This window comes from Nilaparvata lugens, chromosome 2 (assembly GCF_014356525.2).
Source record: "Nilaparvata lugens isolate BPH chromosome 2, ASM1435652v1, whole genome shotgun sequence".
NCBI classification, from domain to species: Eukaryota; Metazoa; Arthropoda; class Insecta; order Hemiptera; family Delphacidae; genus Nilaparvata; species Nilaparvata lugens.
The window spans coordinates 51,668,177-51,693,665 of record NC_052505.1 but is presented as its reverse complement, the minus strand read 5'-3'; the positions used below and the strand labels follow the sequence as shown (position 1 = coordinate 51,693,665).

The following is a 25,489-nucleotide window of genomic DNA, read 5'->3' as shown; positions in this document are numbered from 1 at the left end:
AACACACACACACACACAACACCACACACACACACACACACACACACACACACAACACACACACACACACACACACACACACACACACACACACACACACACACACACACACACACACACACACACACAGACCAATACCCAAAACCCACTTTTTTGGACTCAGGGGACCTTGAAACTTATAGAAATTTAGAAATTAGGGTTCCTTCATTTTTTATGATAATAGGGCAAGGAAAGTAAAAACAATTCAACCCTAAATAGCATTCTATGATCATAGTTGAAAGACTATAAAGTGCCTTTAAAAGCACAGTGACAGTTTAAACTCAAGGCCGGTCTCCGACTCGGAATTTAGCTAAGTTCTAGACTTTAAACAGCTGGAGTCCGAAAATTGTCTTTCCGAAACGGGGCGTAGTCGCAGTCCACGTTATTAAATTTCAAAAAACTAGAAAAGTAGTCGCAGTAAATAGTCGCAGCGAAATAATCTATATTTTCTCATTTCTATAATTGGAAACGTTTTTCTTCAACGAAATGAAGCATTTCTAAATAATTAAAAATAGTTGAAACTCAACTCTATTCTCTCTTTATATTATTTTGTGTTTAATTTTCTAGTTTTTCAAAATTTAATTTAAACGTGGACTACGACTACGCCCTGTTTCGGAAAGTTATTCTAAACTGGATTAAATCCATATCAAGTATCGTTTGTATATGTGGTTCATTTCGAGTTTAAGCCACCACCTGATTAAATTCAGTTCCAGCTTCGACTGTGCAAGAATTTGTTTTTATTTAGTTTATATTATTCAAAGGATACGTTAAAATTAGGTTATTCTGGTCATGTGTGTGCTTGGATGAGAATGACATTTAGGGTTTGTCAATATTAATTAGAGGTATATCGAGTTGAACAACTTGGGAGATGGGAGAGCTGCCTGGTGCTCCCCCACTCCCCCACAAATGGCTATTGAGGTAGCGGTTGCCTTTGTCCACTCATTTGTCAACAAAATGTCACTCGTTTCTCTGTTGTCAAATAAATGATGTCAACCAGGTGATGTCAGCTGATGTATTCATGAGTCACTCGTATCTTTCTCTATTTCTTGTCGCTCAAGGCATTGGAACACTCTTCAACATCAATGGTCATTAGAGGGATGCTGTTCTTTCCCAACCATTATCTTATTTCCAACTACTGTTGAACATTTCACCTTCTTAATCAAATTTGGTAATATCCTTGCTTTATGACTCACTCAATTCAACCAAATTCCAATTTGGAAAAACACTCGATTCACTACAAAATTACCCAACATTTGTTTCAAATATGTGGCAAATTAGTATTTTCAATGATATAGGATGTCAAAAACCAACTGTTAGTATGGTCCTACTAGAAATCGAATTTTCGGTAAATTTATTTGAAAACAGAAGTGAATTGAGCTAGCAGATACGGGAAAGATGTTTCGAGAAAATTCGAAATTATTTCTTTAATTATCTTAGATCAATCAATCAAAATCACTTCTCACATCAATAGTTATGGAGAGCAAGTATGCATTTTCAACTAATATTACATTTTTTCAATTTCCTTGATTGAATTAAATTAATTTTTCATTGTTTCCTCACCAACTCATCATTCTATGAGAAATGTGAACATAAAAATTTCAAAGTAGGCTTCTTGCTGTAAAACAAGTCACAATTGGCCACTCTTATATTTAATGGATGACTTGTCCATGTTCTCAATTTTAACCACTAAACTTTCAGGTGAAACGTTATTTTCCATCCGGTACTCGAGCAATCATGTGAACCTTCTTAATTTTTCTCGTAAATAAGGTGATTCATATTGGAGAAGTAGTTAACTAATCCCTTTCTAATTGAAGTAGATTGTCTTTTGTCCGGTAATCCAGGATTGTATGTGAATCAGCCTGTGAAGTAGCTATCCTCTTCCTCTATGGTCATATCGTCAGCATTGATTGAATGGAAAGCATTGATGTTCTTTAGAAGGAATGCTGCCAGTTTCAAGTGAATCTCATTATAATACTGCTTGATTTGTGGCCTTCTTTATGGTACCAAATTCCTTTGCACTATATATAAAAGTCAGACACGTCGAGAAACTTCTTCCGTTGCTGATTAAGTGACGATTGACGCATTTCTTGTCTGAAGCTGTGATTTTGTTATTATTCTCTGTTTACTAAAGAGGACATCGTAAATGTTTCTTATCACAGAGAGGAAGTTCTTTGTCAATATAAGTACTCCATAAACAGTTTAATGTCCTTTAAACTCCTTCAAGAGTCATCAGGATATTTTTTAGAAGTTGAGATAAATTTATAAAAATGGAATCAATCTACGTGCAGTCTCTTATCATATAAGTTACGTTATCTGTTGTATAAAAAACAATATGTATATGAATGCTGTATGTATGAGATCCTGTTCATTATCTTATTGGATCCCAAGTCCTTGCCTATTAGGAAGTTACAACTTTGTTTGCTCTCAAGTTTTGCAAGCATAAATGCATTCAATCGTGGTAAAAAATTAATAATAAACTTCGCATTCAATTTTCTCGACATCTTTAACATCTTCTAACCATTTTCTCTCCCACTTTTGGTACTACTATACTCTTCATCTTCTACTTTTCCGAGGTATGAATGAATCTATAATATATTTATATATATACATAAATAAATTCTATATCCATTTTAGTAGATTATGGGTTCTTCATTTTCATCATGAATTTATGCTAAATTAGGATGTAATCCATAATTTGCATGTATACTAATTTATATTGAGATATAATTCAGTCAGCATTCCTTATAAATCGCATCAATACTTAGCATTCAATCAATGCTGATATTGTGAAGTGAATGCAAAAGATATAGATGGCAGCCACTGTTAATAGTGTTTGTGTCGGCTATCGATTTGCGATCAACCCCTTTTTCTTATTTTGAGAAGAGAGGAGAGCACTTGCAAAAAGACGGCAGGCCACCCAAGACCCGCTTCCGTGTAAATCGATCCTCTGCTCTGCTCTGCTCTGCTGCTGAGCTGGCACTATCCGTATCCAGTGACTCAACGCAACGAGCACTATCCAATATCATAGCATACTCCTCGGCTCACCCCCTCTCCATTCCCTCGAGTGGTCACTTCCCTATCTTTACTTTCAAATGGCCTCCCTTCGCCCTCTCCAACTGCTGTCGATCATGATGATGGCCACTGATAAAACAGATAGCACTATCGATTTACTGTTGGCGTACTTTTTAGCTCTCCACTATCAAAATAATCCCAAAAGCTTCAATACACCATTTCTGGATGACCTAATAGTTCTAGATAGTACACTCCGTGTACTGTCATCAAATAATTTTGCATTATAAGCATTGTTGAAAACTGTGTACTAAGCATCAAGCTGAGCCCAATGTTTACTAGTAGAACAGTAGAACTCGCTACACTCACTAACATCAATACTCACACACGCCCGCCTATTCACACACAAACACATATACAAATTGGATTTAGAGTATGATGATATATGCAATAGGATCGGTGAAGGACACTAAGAAATAGAAGTTCTTTATACTTTTGAGCTAGGATGCATGGTTGAAGAGATAAAATATCTGGAAATTAAAATTTGGTACTTGGAAAAAATTCTCGAATTCTAATTTTTTTGAAATGTTGAACATGTGATATATGAAATAAGACCACCTTGGAGCGCTAAAGTATAAAGGTCCTCTACACTTTTGAGCTCGGACTTTTGCCTGTAATTGCGGTACAAACAAACAGACAAACGCCGATTGACTTGAAACATAGAATGAGCGTGATCATACTTCTTTGACATTCACTTCAACTGTCAACATTAGTTGAATGGAAAACATATGTGTATATATATAGTATATCATATCATCATATCATAATAAATTTCACAGCTATCAAATATATATTAAATTTTCAATAAAAATAAAAAATAAATTTCATTCAAGTTCAATTCCACAATAATTCCTTTCTCTAGTCTAATTCTTTTTTTATTTCTAATTTTAAGTCTCCTCTTTTCTATCAATTCATAAGCTACACTTTTCCTTATTCATAACCCACTCAAATTTTGAATCTCCCGTTTGTAACCGCTCCCTAAATACCCCCATAATATCCCCTGAATCTGTACCCCTTTTCTCTCCATCCGTCTGTACCGCGTAATCTGTAGTCTCTACTGCTACAATTGACTCTCTGTGCTCTGTAGTAGTAACCGTTGGATTTCAAACTGTACCACTCTCTGCTCGGTTGAGAAAGGGGACTCAGTTCCCGAAAATTTCCGTTTATTATGTAAGTTTTTAAGTGTTTTCAATCTATTTATGTCTTGAGTCTCATGGTTCGATTTATATTACAAACTTTGAAGTGTTTTCTATATATATAAGACATATAACAGAAAACACTTAAAATTTTGTAATATAAATTAAAACAGGAGACACAAGACATAAATAGATTGAAAACACTTGAAAACTAACATTATAAACGGAAAATTTCGGGAACTGAGTCCCCTTCTCTCAACCGAGCAGAGAGTGGTACAGTTTGAAATCCAACGGTTACGACCACAGAGCACGGAGAGTCAATTGTAGCAGTAGAGACCACAGATTACGCGGTACAGACTGATGGATATATATATATATATATATATATATATATATATATACACATAATATAATGTATAATGTGAAAGGAATGCTGACAAATTGAAGTAAATCTCTGTGTAGAAATTGTCTAAATGTATTAATCCATATTCACACATTTCAGGGATTTAAATATTATCATAAACATTATATTCATCATATTATTAATCAGTACGTATTGAACATTAAACGATTGAAATAAAAAACAATCCCCTTCTAAACCATTTTAATATTTTCTCTCAAACTCCGACGTAGTCAATTCTTTTTCAATTTTCTTTTGTAATAACTTTGAGCATGCCCTCGCAGGAATACCTAATTCAAGATTATATTGAATCAGTATTTTGAAAATTATCCTTCTATTTTTACTTTTATCATTATCCATGAGTCGTTCTGATTGTAAATTAACTTCCCTGAAACAATATTCTCCTTGACTAGCTTTCTTTCCAATGAAAATAGTGAGTGTGATGGAATTTATGTTGCCGGATGCCCGGTTCTTGTAGAGTTTGAGTGACAAATGAACTGATTGCCTTGGCAAAGAGAATTCGACGGTATAAAAAACCGATTTAGGCAGGTGATATATCAATATCCTATTCCTATTGAGAAATTACAAATAATATATTCCTGGTTTTTCACCAGCTAAACTACAGCAAACTTTCTCTGTAATGTGGTCGGAATGTAGTTGTGTTAATAATCATCCATAAATAGATGGCATTGACTTTTTATCGCTATCGGTTCTCTCCTGTTGGCTCGTAATACTCGATCAGGTGTATAATGCTTGGTGGTGACCTTGAGCATAGCATCACTTGAATTATTTTCATCAGCACTACTGATTGCATATCATTCCAAACTATAAACTCAAGTCTTCGACTTTTCACGTGCAACGTTCATTATCTCCTGTTTGCTAAGGAAAGACAGAGAGTGTGTGTGTGAGAGAGTGAGGGTGTGTAAGAAAGAGAGAGAGAGAGAGAGTGTGTGAGAGTGAGAATTAGAGAGTTGCTGAGAGAAGGAAGGAGACAGTAGATTTGATAATTTCTCTCCTACTCGTAATGCTTTACTTGCGTGTTTTGGTCCCCGGCTGATGTGATTTGTTGCATTGGAAAAATATATAGTCCAGTCACTATATACATTGGTTAATGCAATTTATTTTGTAGTTCTGATTTTTTAATATATTATTTGGGTACATAACAGAAGTCCAGAACCAATTTCTTCATGCAAAATTTCCTTGTGCTAGATACAGGATGGCCCAAAAACCTCGTATTTCCGGCTCATTTTCCAGTTTTCAGCTATTTCTGCCAAATCTCGTAATCGCACGGAAAATTTGCTCCCGCCTTTTTTCTAGAATATGAAATTCTGAATAAAATGAGATCATTCGGAGCTCTCTATCTCCAATGAGTACTGAGTTATAATTTTTCAAAAATGAGTGAAATTTGAAGAAAAAAATCAATTTTGATGAATTTTAGTTTTTGTATCAACAAGTTTTGAAAATATCAACAATATTTTCCGATTGTTACCATTTAGATGTATAATTCAAAATCCCTCTGAGCGTATTTTTGTGCTCTACAATCTGAGATCAGGTAGAGCGCTCTATCTCATAGATTTCTAGGTACACCTGACAACAATGTTCTTTGTTTCGTGAAAAACACCTAATTTTCAGCTTCAAACATCATCACCAACTACATAGTCTCCACATTGATATTTTGCACAATGACATGAGTTCATAAGATAATGTTCTATGAGAATCACCCCTTAGATGCACTTCATTTCAGTATTTCCTAGTGGAGAGGCGCGCTTAAGGACTCCTCAAGGATCAAAATTTCAAACACTTATAACTTTCGACACAATTCTCAGTTTTTATCGTGCTACACTTCATTCTTCTCGGCTCGTCAAGGCGGTCCAAAATCATGCATCATAAGTCAAATTCGGTCGAAAAGTGGAAGATTTATTGTTGAGTGTACTTAAGCCCATATTCCAATACACAAAAAATGGCCTATCTAATGGCCTAACTATCTTGTTAATAGTTAGTTTGATAAGGATCAAGTATCTACAAATGGTTTTTTGACAAGACAAATTGTTCAATCAATCAGTGAAACATGAATATCGAAGCTCCTCTAGTACACATGCTTGTGGCAAGTGTGTGTAGTACGCATGTTGAACGATGCCCACGTGTCTATATGAAACTTGCACGTGCAGTTGAGTTGAGTAGTTCGAGGCTGTCTATTCTGTGTAAACAGAACAACATTTCTGTTTCAAACGTTGTTGCTCTTGTCAATGTGCTAACACTGATACATTCACACGTCATGTTCTCTTGTTTCCCAGGAGAATGCAACCTACCAATACCAAATATAGTCTACCAAACACCAATGAAAAACTACTTGAATTTTTCTTGACAAATCGATTAGAATATACAAGTACAAAAGTAAATTTACATACAAGTTTGAAAAGTTAATTATAAAATATTTATTTATTTCAATGACAATTACAAATCATAATTATAATAAATATAATATGATTGGGAAAAGACAACAGGCATAGCCCAAAACTGTCTTTTCCCAAATTTTTACAAACAAACTTTTCAAAAAAGAGTAAGGTTATGATTTCACTTTCACTTCAAAAAGTCCAATTTCCACTTCAAACCCAATGACTAAACTAAAAAATTTGAATTTTGATATTTAAAAACTGATTAAAAACAAAAATATTTCACTCAAATCTCTACAAATTGGAAATTTTTGAGTAATTTTGCAAAATTTTGAGCCAGAAAAGAAACACAACTTCACTATTAGCACAGCTGACAGAATCAACTGGGCTTGAAATTGATAATTTTTTTTGATATTTTAAAAGCCTCTGTCTTCTGGAATAGTATTTATTTGGAGCTGAATTAATTGGTGAAGAAATACAGTAGGTGATTGAATCAGTTAACAACCAACTGATGCAGAGGAGAGCTCGTATCCAAACACATCCTTTCTTTTATCTTGCTATAATTGAATGAAAAAAGTAAATTAGTTTTTTCAACTAAAACTTTTTACAGGATTAGAGAAGGTTATGTTATGGTTGCAGTTCAATTAATAATTTTCAACTGTAAAGAAAAAGTTGTTTTCAATTTGAATTGAAGTACCAAGTACCATACATTCTATAAATCTACCAACGTTTCAATGCAGTTTAATTGACCGAGCGAAGTGAGGTCTAAGATTCAAGTCGACGGTTTGGCATTTCTCTTAATGTTTAAATGTTGTCCATTGAAGGCGAAACGCTATTACCGATTTTCATGAAATTTGACAGGTATGTTCCTTTTTAAATTGCGCGTCGACGTATATACAAGGTTTTTGGAAATTTTGCATTTCACGGATAATATAAAAGGAAAAAGGAGCCTCCTTCATACACCATCAAGTCGACGGTTTGGCGTTTCTCTTGATGTTTATATGTTTATATGTTGCGCATTTACGGCGAAACGCGGTAATAGATTTTTATGAAATTTGACAGGTATGTTCCTCTTTTAATTGCGCGTCGACGTATATACAAGGTTTTTGGAAATTGTGCATTTCAAGGATAAAAGGAAAAAGGAGCCTCCTCCATACGCCAAAATGAGAGTAAAAATCAGACTATAGAATTATTCATCATAAATCAGCTGACAAGTGATTACACAGATGTGTGGATTGCTGTATTTCCATAAGGTCTATAGTTTCAATCAGGTACTTGTGGATGAGAATACTGCGTGAGGTCTACTGTTCACAGAACTACTAGTATAAAAGGAAAAAGGAGCCTCCTTCATACATAAATATTAGAGTAAAAGTCAGACTATAGCATTATTCATCATAAATCAGCTGTCGAGTGGATTATAAATCGCATTCCATGACGCATGCAATTCAATATCTCTTGAAGTAATATCTCACTATATATCTCAATATAACTTGGTAAAAAATCAGCAGCTGTGTAGACTATAAATTGCATGCCTAATTGAATGCAATTTTTATGCACTATTAAATAGGATGCAAAGAACTTATAACAGCTTGTCTGGGCGCCTAGATGTCTTCTGGTTTTCTCGCGCTAATTTCCAGAAAGCGTTATATGATAATTAAATCTTGTGTAAGCATGATCTGATCAAATGAATAGTTGGTGTATCAGTGTGAATGTGCATATGGTTTGGGACCTCGCTCAGTTATGAATGTTATTTATTCTATTGATAAAATTTTTGTTCATTATTTGTTATTATATTCTTCAATTTTATAAGTTTTGGAATTGTTTTATTTTTACTTTCTTCATGAGTATTTGAAATCTTTGTATTTTTCATTTTTGAATTAGGTGGTATTTTTGTTGTTTGTATTATTTATTATTGCATAAGTTCGTATTATTTTTATCATTATTTTTCTTTTTTCATTTATATCTGTATAATTTTTATTGTAGAGGAGACATATTTGGGGAAACCCGTTGTCTTGATTGTGAATAAATAAATAAATGAAGAATTGATTGCGTGTAATAACGCATGCAATTAATAACTAAAATAGCATAGTTTTGTCTCTCGAGCTTTCTCTGCTTTGAACTTGGGATGTCCTGTTGTCAGTATGTCTTGAAGGAGATTAGCTTTTGATGTAAGCATTTTTGATACACCAACCCCAACAGCCATTAGCCGTTTTCACACCGATATCTCGCCGACACGACATATAGACAGGATTTACTCTGATGGACATTATAAGAGGAGGCTGCGGTTTATAACTACGCTAGGTCTACTGTTGACAAAACTACTAGTTAATAATTATTCACTGAGAAGAAAAATACATATTCACTTGAGATGAAGCTAAAACTACAATCATCCACCTACATATAGAAATTTAATGAAATGCAATATTAAAGCTATATCTACCTTAGCACAAATAGTTTGTCGTATCGATACAAATTTTAGATTTGATAGAATAGTCATCTATTCAATCTCGATACATAGCTGAGCTATTCGAAGCCATTTTTTCCAAGTTTTTACTGTAAAGCTGAGTTAGGCAAGTAGAGCTGAACGGTTTATGAACTTTTTTTTATTTATTCTTATTAAAAACAGACAAAACAAGACAAAACAAAATAACAAAGAATTACAAAACAAATAAAATACAATGAAATGTTACAAATATAAAAAACCATGGGCTTTGTGGTTGGGTGTGTTGGAGAAGAGAAAAAAGAGAGGAAGATACCTAGTCAACTATGGTTTCCCATGTAATAGGCAGGCAAAGAAGAGAAGAGAGAAGTGATGAGGAGAAAAGGGAAGGGAGAAATGGGGGGAAGGAAGAAAACAGAGGAATAGGTACGCAAAATAAAGGTAAGCGAGTCCACTGAAAAATGAAAAAAACTAATGAAAAAACAATGCTCGAGCAGAAATCTCGAGTCATATATTATTAAATGGAAGAAGAAATTACTGTATGTCCAGTTTTTTATATCCAGTTTAATTTTTCCGCTGATCTTATTGTCCATGAGAAAGTGATTTGGAATGAGGACTATTATTTTAGTACCTAAGTAAATTAACTGCCTCCTTATACATTCAATATTAGTGTTATAGGTTACATATTTGTTAGCAGTGGCCCTCAGATTATAATAATCAAGTGTAGAGTTTAATGTGAGAGGAAAATTCGATCTATATTTCATTAAGTACTCAATTACGGTTTTTATGTATAATTGACGTATTGTCATGACCTCAAAATCACTATTCAGCATAAGTGTAGTATTACGTGTGACTAAAACATATCCTTCTTTAGTAGAGAATTTTAAAGTATCCTCTTGAAATTCTACGTAACTTCCACCCTGCTCCAAGCAATATCACATTCGGTATTTAAAGTTTGTTTTGAATAGGAATCTTTTCAAATTATTATCATAGATGTTCATATTGTTATTCAGGACGCTTGTTAGTTCATCACCTGATATTGACATGTTTCTATGCGTGATCCTAAGAAGAATATTTTTATATATTTTAGCATTTTCGTTATCAGTGTTTTGAAGTAGGGTCCGTAATTCAATCATAGGGTTTATGAATGCTCCACGTTTATAATTACCTTCAAAGAATCCTACAGGGTACTGAACTCCCGGACTATCAGATAGCTTAGTTATATTAAGAAAATTAATTTCACAATAACCTCGATAATAAAAATAAACTTCAAATCTCTAGCTTCTATGACAGTACTCAAGAGTTCAGTGGCAGGAATATCAAAATAAGTTTCACTCAGATTGTTGAAAGAATCAATTTCTATGATCAAAGGGTAACTGAATTTACTCCAATCATTTATTCTATTCAAAAGATCAATAAGTACTCCATTTCGAACATCATTTAATATGAAAATAGGAATGTTTTTATCAGAATACAAAACTCTCATACAATCAGAATCCCGTAACATGCTCAGGCGATTTCATTCTTCAAGAGAGAAATATTTTCTATTTCTAAGCAGAGAGAGACCTTTGGATGTTCTAATACTATTTCCCATTTTTGTAAAAGATATCATAACATCAACCCTCTTACCAAAATTATAAACCAGACTTATCTTACTTTTATCAGTATTAGTTGTTGCGTAGAAACTATCAATTTTGTTAAGGATGGAATTCAGAGTAATCATTTTGTGTTGGGTTGAATGCTTGATTTTACTATCACTATTATTTTTATCTATCCTCAGTATATTAAATATTTTTCTTTCAGATTCCATAATCAGTTCTATCAATTATTTGTTGCAACGCTTTTTGATAGGAAGGGCACTCTCTGTCACCTACTTTGTGATCGAAAGCTTTTTTATCATTGCGGCAATTTAAACATGAGGGCTTTTTGTCTCTATTAGGGCACTCTTTAACATCATGTCCTGTAGTGGAACAGTGAGCACAGGTGTTTTGTGCTTGAGTGCAATGCTTACTGATATGTCCAATTTTTTGGCACTTGAAGCAACGAGAGACGGCAACATAGTCTCCAACTCGGCACACCCTCCAATCAATACCAATCCGCGATTTGTTAATAAATTCTTTTCTCAATTCACCAGTGCACTCCACTAAGTCCCAATGCACGGTGTTTTTGTTTTTCGGTCCTATTTTAAAAATCGGCCTGAAGTTTTTCTAGAAATTTCTCGAGATTCTCGAGATTTCTCTCAAACACATCGTTTGCCAATTCAGCAGCAGTTATATCTGCAGCGACGTGATACACAATTATCCTTGGCAATTTGGATTGTGGCTCGCTTACCTTTATGTTTGGATGTTGCAGGACCTTATCACCCAAAACATTTTCTTTATTGGCCCTTGGGTGGAGCACTAACAAACAGCACACCCCCACCTCGGACATCAACGGCTTTTTCAATGTTCAAATTTCGTTCACGGGTGATGTTCTTCTTGATTGTTTCTCGAATTTTTCCGCTTTGTTTCTTCTCCGTTACATTCATTTTTGCTGGGTTCAGGATGATCACACTTTCCTTGGGCGACAGCTTCTTGGTCCGGGGCGGAGACTCCCTGGCTGCAGCAGTGGAGGCGGAACTCGATGTAGAAGGTGCGGTCCTCTTCTTTGGCAGTTGCACGGCCTCAGCAAATGAGATCGGCTTGTTGTGGCTTTTTGCAACTTCACTTGCTAGTTTATTCACACTTTGCTCCAGAGTGTGAATTTTTCCAAACATTTCCGCGTTGTTTTTTTAAAGACAGCAATGTTCAAACGAAAAATTTGGTGACACACTTTTCACTCAGAAAAAACGTTGAGTAGTTTTCACTGTGAAAAACTGCTGAGTAGACTGCTGGTTGTTGGTGTTGACACAACTTGTTCCACTTCCACTACTAATACTACTTTACACTAATTTTATTATTCGCTACGATCTGCACTCCACGGAGGTCTGATTACGACTTGGTTGGCTTTATTAATGCCTCTCAAACTCAAAATGGTGAGATTATGCTGGAAATAACAGCGTAAAAGCGTAATTTAGTTGAGAAAAGGCAACCTGCTCAATCTTTCTTTGTTAACCTTCACTTATTATTTCCTTTTCTTCTTCTCTCTCAGTTCTCCACCTCTGATTGTCAAGTCGAACTGATAATGTAGAGTGGCGAGGGTGCCTCTAGAGTCTATATCTATTATAGAGTTCTGGAAAGAGAGTCCTCAAAAAGAGAGGGTAGAAACAGTAAATATAATGTATCAAATAGCAGGGATGAGTTGGATTTTATTGACTGTCCGCCACTTCTCCCTCATAATACATCAAATTCAGCAACAAAATTCCTCACTAGTGAAGAATATTCCCTTCAGCTTATTATTTATTGGAGTGTTTCCAGTTAGTATCGTGAGATTCACCTCAAACTTTCAGCATTGCTTCAATGGGAAACAACTTTTTTACACTAAATGCTAACAGATAGATGTAAATTTCATGTTTGACCAGTGTTCTGTCTACTTGTATATCAATCGGTGATGAAAAGCGATTCTTGTGAAAATCTCTGTAGCCGAAGACCTATTAAAATTTGAAAAATAAAACTTATATTTTAGAGTGATGGAAATTAAGTTTCTTCGAATGTTTCCGACTCAAAATCAATTCAAGATTAGAGCAATGCATGTATACCTCGTGGAAAGTTTATTCGAAATTTGTGTAACATTGCCATCTAATCTAGTGCTTATTGTAAACTATCTATTCTATTCGTCCTATGTTTTTCACTCATTTTTCAATGACCCTCAAATTATTTGTTTGCTGAAGGCTGATTGTTTGTCTTTTTGGCGAAATCGCTAAAAAATTTTGGTCGGCAGTTGTGTAGAAAAGGCGCTTGTAAGCAGCCACAATTTAATGGGAAGACTGTCGGCCCTACCATATGGTACGCGGCAAAGTTGAACTGAGGCTGGTGTGGGTTTTACCATCATGCACTCTGTCTCGGGTCATCGGTGTTCAGTTCTATGGTTTCGATAATATTATACCCGCAAGCCGTATGGTATGCCACCACGCCAAACATCGGTCAGGTTGAGGGGTTGTGTGCAAGAGTGACAGAGTGAGAGAGAAACTAGCGATAATTTTAATGTTTATGTTGTCTTTGAAGACTGTGAAATTGAGGTTCACCTGCGCCTTTTCGGTTGTTTTTGCTGGCTTCAAATTATTGAAAATGACTCTAGATTATTTAGAGGAGAGTGATTTGTTGGTAATTAGTTGGTGATTCATTAACTGAGGTGAGAGTTATAGTAGGAGTAGGAACTTGTGTCTCCTATTCCATCAATTGAGCGTTGTTGAACAGGGGAGGAGTTTTTCCAACTGCACAAGTTTCATAATATTCTAGGATATAGGCCTAAGCTATTTTATTAATTGATAGTTATTCTGTTGTTTTTGGGAACTATGTTGTATTGTATTTTTGATTGTGTCTTTTCCATCCAAACTTACTGCTAAGCAACTTGAAGACACTGGTATTGTAAATTCTTGTAGACTCAGAATGTAAAGACAGATCTGTGGGACTCCGAAAGACCGATCAATTAGCAAAGTTTTCACAGCTTTGAAAAGCAGCAGCAGTAACTTGAAGCAGTTGGGGTAAAAGTCATGGTTGATCTCCAGAAGAAGGCGATAGAGGATAGATAGTCCGTCGCGTCACGCTTGACTGTTATTAATAATGTTGAAAAAATGGAAAAATAAATTGCACGTACAACATACCTCTTACCGTCTGGGACTGTTTTATTCATTTAATATAAAACTATTGCGGAAACTGGCCGGCAAGCTATGCAGCGTGTAAAAAGTTAATTTCTTTCAGTTTTTTAAAAAGTAGTTTGTGCAACGGTGCGATCAGTCGAGTACTGCCGGCTGTGGAAGTATCCTTCACTCAGTGGGTTTGCTTTTATTTTTCCTGTAAATTGTCAGTAGGTGTTGGGATAAAAAATGGTGTTTTCTCATCATTCAAAGGCCGATTCGATACACTGCTGTCGAGTAACAAACTGAGTGACGGAAGTTCCCATGTGAGAAGGTGGATTAATTGAGCAAATTGGATTGCCGTTATTTCTGTGTTATATAGAATTTTCAAATTATGTTGAGTGTAAGATTGAAATCCTATCAATTACACCCAGTCATTTGGTGCGAAGTAAATTTCCAATGTATTTGTTTTGAGTATTTGAGTTATTTGTATATTTTGCAGTGAAATTAACTTATCTTTCAGTGTTGTAATGTGAAGTGGACTGGTAGTGAGTTTTGGTAGATATCAATATTGAATAAAAACGACTTTAAATTGTCACAACCACTGATTCAGTACAACATTTCGAAAAACTAGTTTTGGTTGGTTTGACACCATTATAAATCTCTAGTAAAGTCACAGTAAACTAGAAAGCATCTCAAAATGTTTAAATTTATGGTTGTAACTATTCCGAGTCACTTTCATCGAAAATGAAAATATTCTCACATAAATGTTCCTTTTCATGGTCTCTGTTAATTTTTTTACTATTACAGTACTTTATTAATTAGTTGATTGAATGTTTCAGATGCATGTTCGAGCAGGTCGACGCCGAAGCCGCGACCGCCGGCGCCGACCGCACGGCCCAACGTCACATTCCACACGTACGCGTGTCCACCCGCGTACGCCACCTGGTACTGCCTCAACGGTGCCACCTGTTTCACCGTCAAAATCGCCGAATCGCTGCTCTACAACTGCGAGTCAGTATCCACTCATTCTCGTCTACGTACTAAAATATATCACTCAATTATAAACTATTAAACTATACTTACTCAATTTGAATTTAAAAAAGTTAAATTATTTTGAATTCCTAAAATTTAGTAGGTCCAAATAATTGAAACAGTTTAAACTTTGAATGACTACTAATTTTGAGTTAGAAAACCTCACGCTCTATTCACTTGAACTCATCACCAATGATTACCGGAATAGCCTAATACGAGTTCAATTCTTTGAATGTTTACAGATGAAAATAAATTAGAAATTGCATTTGTCCAAATGCTAATCAATGATGAATATTATTAAACGAAAATACTATGTAATCAAATGTTGCAAATCAGCCCGACTAATTCTGCTACTGCAAATATTGACAACAGGGTTGACAGCTACATGGAAATTCACAAAATGGCAGTAGCAGAAGTCTTCGGGGTGATTTGCAGCATTTAATTGGGATTTTCGTTCAATAATAATTATTATCCTTTGAATGATTCTTTTAAACTTACTTTTTGATTTGTTGAAATAGGTAATCAAAGATTGTCCTGAGTTGTAAGTTGTGAGATATATTATCGTCATTTTCTGACAAACGCTACTGGTATTACTGGTGCCGAACTCAATTACTAGTCAATTTCTACTGAATGAATTTGGATCTGGAAAGAATGCGGTTGTGAAAATAATGGTTGATTCAGTTAAAAAATGGGTTTATTGAAGACATTTTGTGGAATTTATAAGTGTATTTTCCAATTCAGTAGGATAGTAGTGGGCTTTTTCAACCTGCTAGGAACCTTTTGAAATAACATTCTTGGATGAAAACCAGAAGTTTCGCTCAAGTTTGAGCTGGTTCTCACTAAATTTCGTTGGCTTTTCGGTTTGAAATTGAATTATTGGCCGCCATTCATGATGCAAGTTTTTGTTTGTGACACTGACAAGTTGCAGTGTTTCTTTCGGCAGCACTCAAAGGGCCCAGCCAGCCACCTTTTCACAAGGATAATTGTCACTTCTTCAAAATACTCTCATTTCCAATATATTTCGACTCCTTCAAAGCCCTCTCCACACCACGTCTTCCATTGTTGACAAAAAGCAAGCGAAAAAATGTCAGAATCACGTTGGTTCTGGGAATTTTGTAATGAGAACGTAGCAGAGAAAACAGTTGAAATACAAAGCGAGCTTGAAATACAAGCGGCGGACGTGCCGAACGAACGGGTGGTCGGATTAGGACAGGTGACGGACTCTATCAATGGGCAACAGCCGAAGCCCTAGCGGCAACTCAACACACCACCAATCGCTTCACTCGTAAAACATTACAAAAATACTGCATTTATTCTCAATTTTCATAAAAAATATAATTCACACAAATATTGTTTGAATTGGTTTAAAATTGGCAAGATTATGATTGCACGGAAAAATTGCATTATTCAATAAATGTTTTGATTCATTGCTGTAGTCAGAGAAATAATAACACAGTCCATTTGACTGTTCAATTTGAGTAGGCTTATAATGAAGAAGCAGAACATCTTGAATATAAATTGAAGACCCTGATCAGCGAATAATAGCACACCCACTTTCATGAATCATGTGTATATTTTCGGTACTGAATGTGAGACACCGTGAATGCTCTCATGAGGTGTATTCCATTCTTGGTATTGAATGATGGTGTATTAGCCTACCTGTGGAATTCTCCTAATTTCGTTTCTATAGAATCAGCTGAGTGGATACATACAAACATTCCTCGTTTATTAATAGAGGACACAATATATATCATGTTTGGTGATCAGACAATGAATGCATTCATGCTGATATTATTCTGATACCATTGGCTCATATATGTCAGACCGAGAGAGGTGAGGAAGTGTGCGAGAAAGAGCGAAATACCAACTATGCAGGTTCCTTTATCAACCTCAGTGTTGCATAGATTTCTATAGGTATAGTATTCTATTTGTAATATTTACCGTTAAAATTAGGAAGTAACATGACGTGATTGAAATGGCATTGAGCAAAAGAATATTAGAAGAGGATACAAAAAATATATATAAAGAAGATGATTATGATAATGTAGAGAAAGAAGAAAATGAATTGAGATAGATAAGAATAGAGAGGGATAGGAAGACAATGATGAAATAGTTCATACTTTATCTTAGTGCTTAATAATTATATTCAATACTTTATACCTTATACTGATCTGTTTACAAAAGAAGATGAAAGGGTAGAAGAATGTTAGGATTGGTTGTTTGATTAATATTGCAGTAATTTAGGGTGGCGTTAGGACTCAAGATTCTCTCTGCCACACAATCCTTTACATTTCATCAAAGGAAATTCTTATCTTCTTAGGTTTCATATAACAAAACTAAATCAAAATCATAGGGTGATACTCGATATATTAATCTCAACAAAAAGCGAAACTTCAAAAATAATGGTTACAAAAGTAGAATTCATAAAATTAAAAGTAATTTTCTTACAATTCAAGATGGTGACGAAGAGTAGGAAATATAAATGAAAAAGAAGACTGTAGGATAATATGAGGAGTAAGTCACATATGAAGAAGAAAAAGAAGAGGGACAAGAAAGAGTAGCAAATATAGACAGAGAAGTAAAAGTAATCTGAGGAGAAGCGAAAGAATAAGATAAAATACCTAAAGGAAAACCTAGAGTACAAGTAGAAGAAGAAGCATGAGTGATTAGAGACCGAAAAATAAAATTATATAAACGGGAATATCGCAGGAAGAATTAAAGCTGTAAAAGAATGTAATGAAGAATTAAGAATGATGATGATGAAGAAAATATATAGAATAAGAGTAATAAATAGAATAATATTGGACATTAATAGTTAATGTCCTACTGATCGTCACTTGTTCCCAGATCAATTCCAAAGATAATAAGCTAGCCGTTCTTCTGAAGGTGTTCACATATAAACACGCATCGAATATTCCAACAACTTACAAAACTTGTCAATAAATTCACAGTCGTCTGCACCAAAATAGAATAATGAAACAATAACAATGTGCTGAACGGAATAAGAGGGCATTATGAGTGATTGTCTTCGTCCTGTCCTGAGATGAGAATTGAGAATGAGACAAAACTAACTCTCACATTCTCACGGGTCCACATTCCCCGTTAAATATAATGTATTATTTACCCGTTATGTGTGAGTGTAACGGGCCAAGTTTTTCTCCATTATCTACCATTGTGATTGTGATGTGCCACTACATGTAAAATAGTGACAAGCTGTCATCTTTTGTCAATAATATGCACGTAACTGTATTGACTGTGTTGAAAGATTTGGGATTCTCGCATGAGATAATAAATATGGGTTTATAATTATTGTTGGAAGTTGCAAGAGTAGTAATTTGAGATTCAGTGCAAACTGTCAGCATCCTTATAAAGGTTTAAGTGAATCTCACTATAGGATAACAAGAATAAATTTTCTTTTTCATTAATGAAAATTGTTATTTTCATAGCTTTCTAGGCACAAAATATATTAGTTAACAAGATTTAAACTGTGAAAAAGCTAGCTAGGAATGTGCAAAACTGCATTGTGAAAACTCCCCCTCCCTAGTGAAATCACCTTGGTCCTGCACCATTTACAATGGTGGCAAAATGATGGCTTGAAATCTCCTGTTGAATTGCAAGGACACGTTCAGGAATTTGGTCCTTACAAAACTGTTGTTCCTTGTCTTCCTTGGTTCCTCCTATAACCTGTAACTGTATCGATATCCATTCCCGAAGTCGTCTAAAATAAAATTCGTGGCCTATCCCTTGAATTGATTCCTGGTTGAAAAAATTAATTTCGGAAATTCATTTTATTTTTGGACTTTTGTAGTTGATCTGTATATTTATCAATAATTCGAGTCTTTGAAAACTACCCAGTGCACTGTGTTTTGTTAAAAGATCGTTACCGTTAACAATAAATCACAATAGTAGCAACCAGTGGTTTGAATTTCATGAAGATTTTCTTCATATACTTTTAATAATAATCTTTGTCATATTCAATATGCTTCAATATATTATCCTCTTATATTTTGAATCTGTATTTGTGAAATTATTATTTAAATAAAAATTCATTTAATCATTGTGAATTTTATTGTTGACATTTTTGTGAACTACTGGTAGGTGGATACTGGTAGGTTAATATATTCAGAAAGAGTTTATTCCAACTTTCAGATATTATAATTGATAGTTCGTATTTGAGCAAAGCCCTTAATATATCTAATCTAGGTAATTTTATAAACATCTTTATGAAAAATGTATAATATTAAATAGGATCAATATGGAACAAAATTATAATACCTCAAAATTACATAATGCAAGAAAAAATGGGACAATTTAATATGCAGATTTAAAATGCGTTTTAATATGTTTCCATGTTTCTATAGTAAGAATTAATGTAATCTGTCAGCATCAGAAGAGGAAGCATTAATATATTACTTTTAAGGAAAGCTAACTGTTTAAAGTGAATCTCACTATACTGTAAAATGAGGAGATAGCAGAACTTATTTTTCGCAATGGTTCTGAAAAGTACTAGCGTTTTCTGTAACAGTTGATTTGTCTGAAAGAGCATTTTCAAGTCGCAATTGAGCCGCCTTATCTTATCACCGTTAACCAATCCCTTTATTGTCTGAAACCTGGGATATCTATGCAGCAGAATAGCCCTACATAGGTGCATGTGTAGTCAGTCAGGCCCAAGCTTTGAAACTCACACCGACTTGTGTCTTATCTTCTCTCTGTTCTGATCTCAAATATTTTTCCATCAATAAAAAGACACACTCTCTCTTATCAGCTGAGCAAATAGTCAGCAATCAGGAACAAGTGTTGTGTCCTTGACTGATAGCTGCAGTCATCTGACAGGTTCAAAAATTAATGATTTATTATAATAATTATCACACAAAAGTGCAAATTTATGTCTCATCTGTAGTGTTTTTCAATTTTGCGTTGAACTGTACTAAAGTAATACGATTATAACACAATCCTGCGCAAACTAATTATAACACAGAATGCATAATGATTAGAAAATAATAGTCATATCTCTTATACGACAATCAATTCTCAATACATATGTATCTAATTTATTGAAAAGTAATTCTATAGCTATTTAAAAGTAATAAGTTTTTTATTCATCTCTGTGAAAAACTTAATGACTCTTACAACATTAATTGTGGCCAACATATGACGTTGAAAAGTCAAAATATACATAATATACAAAATATGTATTATAATATACATAAAACAATATAAAAAATCTTAAAGCACCCTTTATTTCTTAGAAAACTTCAAAATAGTTTAACTATTTAGCCCAAAAAAATACTATTTAAGTAAAAAGTAGCCCATGTGAATGAAGTGTTTTTATAATATACATATATACAAAATATAATGTACCTACTACTGTGAGGAAACTAATGTCATACGTATACTACAGTGATGATTATTATTGATTATGTTCCAAGATTAGGCTACTATGTTTCAACTGACTGACCTCTTAATTTTGATGATTACCAAGTTGTATTTTTTATTTCAGATGTGCGAATGGATACATGGGTCAAAGGTGCGAGTTCAAAGACTTAGAAGGGTCTTATCTACGTAAGTAGCCTACTTCCATCAGTTGATTATAAGTTCAATATTGCGAATTAATATTCTATAACAATATTCGTTCCATAATAATTGAAGTTTCCCTTCCTCTAAATATAGAACGTTGAGAAACATTGTTTTGGTGTATTTTGGTACAAAATATATAATCAAATTATAACGATTGATGAGAATATTAATGTGATTGAATAATATTAATTGATAATGGTAAAAACAATAAGTATTGAGTAAATAAATTACTATTTATCAGAGTATTCTGGCTAGTGCTGCAGGATATTTGTTTTATCACGATCATAGTGAAAAAGTAAAAAGAATTCATTATTGATGAAATATGAATTTGTTCTACAGAATAATGATAAAATATTTTAGGTTCAGTAGGCAATAATGTAAATATAGTTTTTAATATGTTTTGGGTTTAATTTGACTGTCCTGTGTATATTACAGCACAGTCGAATTAAACCCTTGCACCGAAAGATAACATTTCTTATCTCTAAAGTTATTGAACTTGATGAAAAACTCAACATGCTTCGAAGCATAGGCCTATTAAGTGATCTCTGGAACTCTGGAGAACATGACTATTAGTTAGTTGATAGGTTGAAACTATTATCGAAGAAACACTACAATACGTAGGACATAGTATTTCAAGATAGTTTGCTTCATTTTAAAATTACATTAACTTATACTATTGGCCAATTTAATGGTTGGTCCTCTAGTGAAATTCACTTGAAATTGTTAGCATCCCTTATAGGCCTACTGCCCACTCAACCACAATATATTATAATCTACAGTGAAATTCAACTGTCAGTATCCTCATCAATTATTAATGAAACCAATGCTTTCTATTCACAGTTTGAAGTTAATGTCAATGGAATTTTCATTATTAGATATTTTTTGTCATTTTCGCGATTGAGAAATTTTCAACTTTAGTCAAATATACTTTATAAGAGTGTAGGCTTCCATACATGATATTTATATTTAAGTGTTAGTTAATAATATTTGGTTAAATAGTGTGTTTTTTGTTTGTTTTAGCGTCAAGACAGCGTGTAGCGAGTATAGCGTCAGGAGCGACAATAGCTGTTTTCCTAGTAGTCATTGTCTGTGCTTCACTCTACATACGATATCAACGACGGTTAAAGCTCAGTCGAGCCACAAGGTAATTAATACCAATTAAAGGTTATTTGTAGCATCAATTCGACGTTTAAATTGGATAGCCGTTCATGAATTGGAAGACATTGAAGGGAAAGTTGACAAGCTCTACAGTCTTTTCTTGAGGGCTGTGGACACAGCGTATCATTGTTACAGAAGGGGATATGTTTAAGGGCAGCCAAAAATAAATGGTACACACCTAAATTGAGAAATTTGAAATATAAATCTGAGCAGCTATTTCATAAATTTAGGACACTTAGAACCGATAGTATTAAGGTAAAGTTCAACAGACTTAGCTCGTAGCACATTGGAGACGCGCCGCGCCGCCTTGTCAGTTGAAGAACGGAGCACACAGGGAGCGCGCCGCGCCGCGCCGCCGCGTGTTGGACAATATTGACATGACTCTCCACCCGACCACTGCCTTCATTCGTGTTAGTCCAGTTCCTTATGAACTAAAATAAATCTTGTTTTACAATACAAATCGTTGATTAAAGAAGTACAGTAGGTAAGTCATACATACAATATGACGAGAAAAACATAAAAAAACTCAAAAAGAAATTAGTAGCCACCATCTATAAATTTTTTCCAACATTAAATTAATTTGTATTTGTTTTTATTCCATTCGGGATAGTGTTCTTAAATAAAAATAATAAACTTCCTAGTTTGGAACAAGTGTTTTCCTCATGAGGTTCAATAAAATCAGAATATCTTATTCATTCATCTTCTTTATTCACTTCATTTTACAATTTTATTGAAACAAACAAAAATAAAAATATTAAGTACACTTCTCATTAGGCTAGGCCTGCGTCGAGGAATGATTCGTCTTGTACTACCGTAATTAAAAAAAAAAACATTTTCTTTTATAAAATATACAATTCAGACTCAGAATAGTCCTAATTACTTCTTCTTCTGATACTGGTGTGAAAAAAGGAGTTAAAATTTCGTGAATATACTCTTTTTATATTGATTCAAGTTATTCAGATTCCTATTTGTAATCTCTGTACCAATTGGAGTAAAATATTTATTGAATTCATCAGCCATCTCCCTCTTTTTGTCTGATTTTATTATTTGTTTATCAATACCCTGTATATTATCAGAAAATATAATTTTCTTACGTTTGATGGAGTCTGCTTCATTTATGTTTCCCAAGCTTTCTCAATAGGTACTGTGCAGTCAATAAATTTATTTTTTGATAAGTCTCTTACCACGCGCAAAACTCTCTTTAAAATAGTATTATAATTCTTGGATTTGTTGGAAAGAGCTTCATTGAACGGTTGCCTTCTAAGCTTTTCCGCTGCCGGAACTTTTGGGAGAATACGGAGCGGAATTTTTCCAGCCGACCATCGGTCCTTTGCCTTTCACCAAAACCTAAATAGCGTATGAATGGAGATAGATAAATTGTGATTTCAAGTTCGGATAGAAGACAATGCAGATCAGAAATTAGGCTAGCTAAACTAGATTACGATAGTAAATGTATTCAAGAGAGTAAAAATAAAAATAAAGCTGCATGGAAAGTAGTTAATTGGCATCTTGGTAGAAATAGTTTTTCAATTAATAGTCCGGTGTTGAAATAAACAGGTTCATTCTTATATAGAATAGAAGCCCAGAACAAAAACATTCCTAAGAGTACTTTCGACTCCAGTTATTACTTATCAGAAATGCCAAAGCCAGAAACAAAGTTCATCTTTGAGCATTTCACCGTGGAAGAAGTTTTTGTTACAATTCACAGAATGAATAACAGCAACTATCTGGATGTAAATGGCTTTAATTCTTCAATACTGAAAACGGCTGCTTCCGAAATATCAGAAGTTCTAGCTCACATATTTATTTATTTGAGATAAATATGAGAGCAGAAGGATAATATCCCATAATTGATCTCTTAACACATGATACAAGTAAAACAAAACATTCAACCAGTGTCAGGACGTGTGGATTTTTCCTGACAAACTGAAAAGGGTGAAGATGATCCCTGTATTCAAGAAGGGCGATAAGTCTGACATAGAGAACTACCGACCTATCTGTATAATAGAAATAATTTCTGAATTATTTGATATGCTGCTCCACAAACAATTGGTAGGATATTTTGAAAAAAACAATATACTCTCAGAAAACCAATATGGTTTTCGTAAGAATTTGAGTACTTGTGAAACGGTTTTGAAGCTTGTTCAGGATGCTATTGAAAAGTTGAAGCAAAATAGACGTGTCAAACTCTCTCACTATGGCCATAAACTTACGCTATTGTTTCTCTATGGTAGAATCAATTCAATTCAATTTATTTTTATTGCCATTCTTTTTTTTACAAACAAGTGAAACAAAAACATTCTTATAATGTTATAACTAATTATAATCTATACTAATTAAAAAACATATTCAACGAATGTTTTCTTTTATTTCAATATTGAAATAATGAGCTCTCCCAGAAAAGCTAATGCTTGAGCTCTAAACTTTCCTACATACCCACTCTCTTATTTCATAAATTAAACACTTAGTAATTCTATTTAGAATGAATTTCTCAGGTAGACAATTTATTATTCTATGGCAATAGAAGGGCAATTGGTGTTTGCAAGATGTAAGTCTAGTGAATAGGTTATTGTAGGTATACATTTGGACGTATTAGATATGGTGTATTACGAGTAGTGAATTTGTCTTTGTTTTTATTAATGTACAGAATTGCGTTTGTTACGTATGTTTGTCTCAATGTTGGTAAATCAATTTCTTTAAATAGTAGTCTACTAGGGTACATTCTCGGTCTTCCCAGAGCTGCTCTGATAATATGTTTCTGTAGAACAAAAAGTTTATTGAAGTGAGTATCCTGAGCTGCCCCCCATGCCTCAATGCTATATTGAAATAAAGAGTGTGCATAAGCAAAATAAATGTTTCTAATAATACTTGGATGTTTAATTTTATTGATTTTGTAGAAAATATAAGTCAGATGTTTTAATTTTGAGCAAAGGTGAAGTATATGTGCATTCCATTTCAAGTTTTGATCTATAATTATACCTAAGTATTTAACTTTTTCTATAACTTTGCAAGAGCAGTCCACAGAGACTTCATTATGGTTATTCATTTTTAGCTGTAATCTATTGGGAGGTTGTCCACTATTATTTGGTGAGAATGCAATAAATTTTGTTTTGTCTACATTCAAAGGTCTACATTCAAAGTGAGAATGTGAGTTTGTAACCAGTAGTTCGTGATTGACAGCCCTCTATTTGCATTATCATAAGCTTCGTTCCATGTTTCCCCTGTGAAAATTAATGCTGTATCATCTGCAAATGATACTATATTGCAATTTGGTATATTTAGCTTATATAAATCATTTACATAAATCAAGAATAATAGAGGTGAAAGTACCGTTCCTTGTGGAAGTCCAAATTCTGAGGTGTGTCTACTGTCAGTTTTTTTGTTAAGGGTGAGGATCTGCTTCCTGTTCGCGAGGTATGAAGCGAAAAGGTTTTTTGCTGCACCTCTAACACCACAATTTTCTAATTTATTCAACAATATTATGTGTGGAATGGTATCGAATGCTTTTGCAAGATCCAAAAACACTGA

General features: G+C 34.0%; 1 protein-coding gene across 3 annotated transcripts in view; it reads left to right on the top strand.

Moving 5' to 3' along the window:
* LOC111049499 (protransforming growth factor alpha-like) overlaps window positions 1–25,489 on the top strand; it is a 121,915-nt gene that overhangs the window by 86,000 nt on the left and 10,426 nt on the right. For all 3 annotated transcript variants that reach the window (XM_039421466.1, XM_039421465.1, XM_022335578.2), the window contains 3 exons: window positions 15,034–15,205; window positions 20,727–20,788; window positions 21,824–21,947. In XM_039421466.1, coding sequence (XP_039277400.1) covers window positions 15,034–15,205; window positions 20,727–20,788; window positions 21,824–21,947 — 358 coding nt within the window. The remainder of the gene's footprint in view (window positions 1–15,033; window positions 15,206–20,726; window positions 20,789–21,823; window positions 21,948–25,489) is intronic.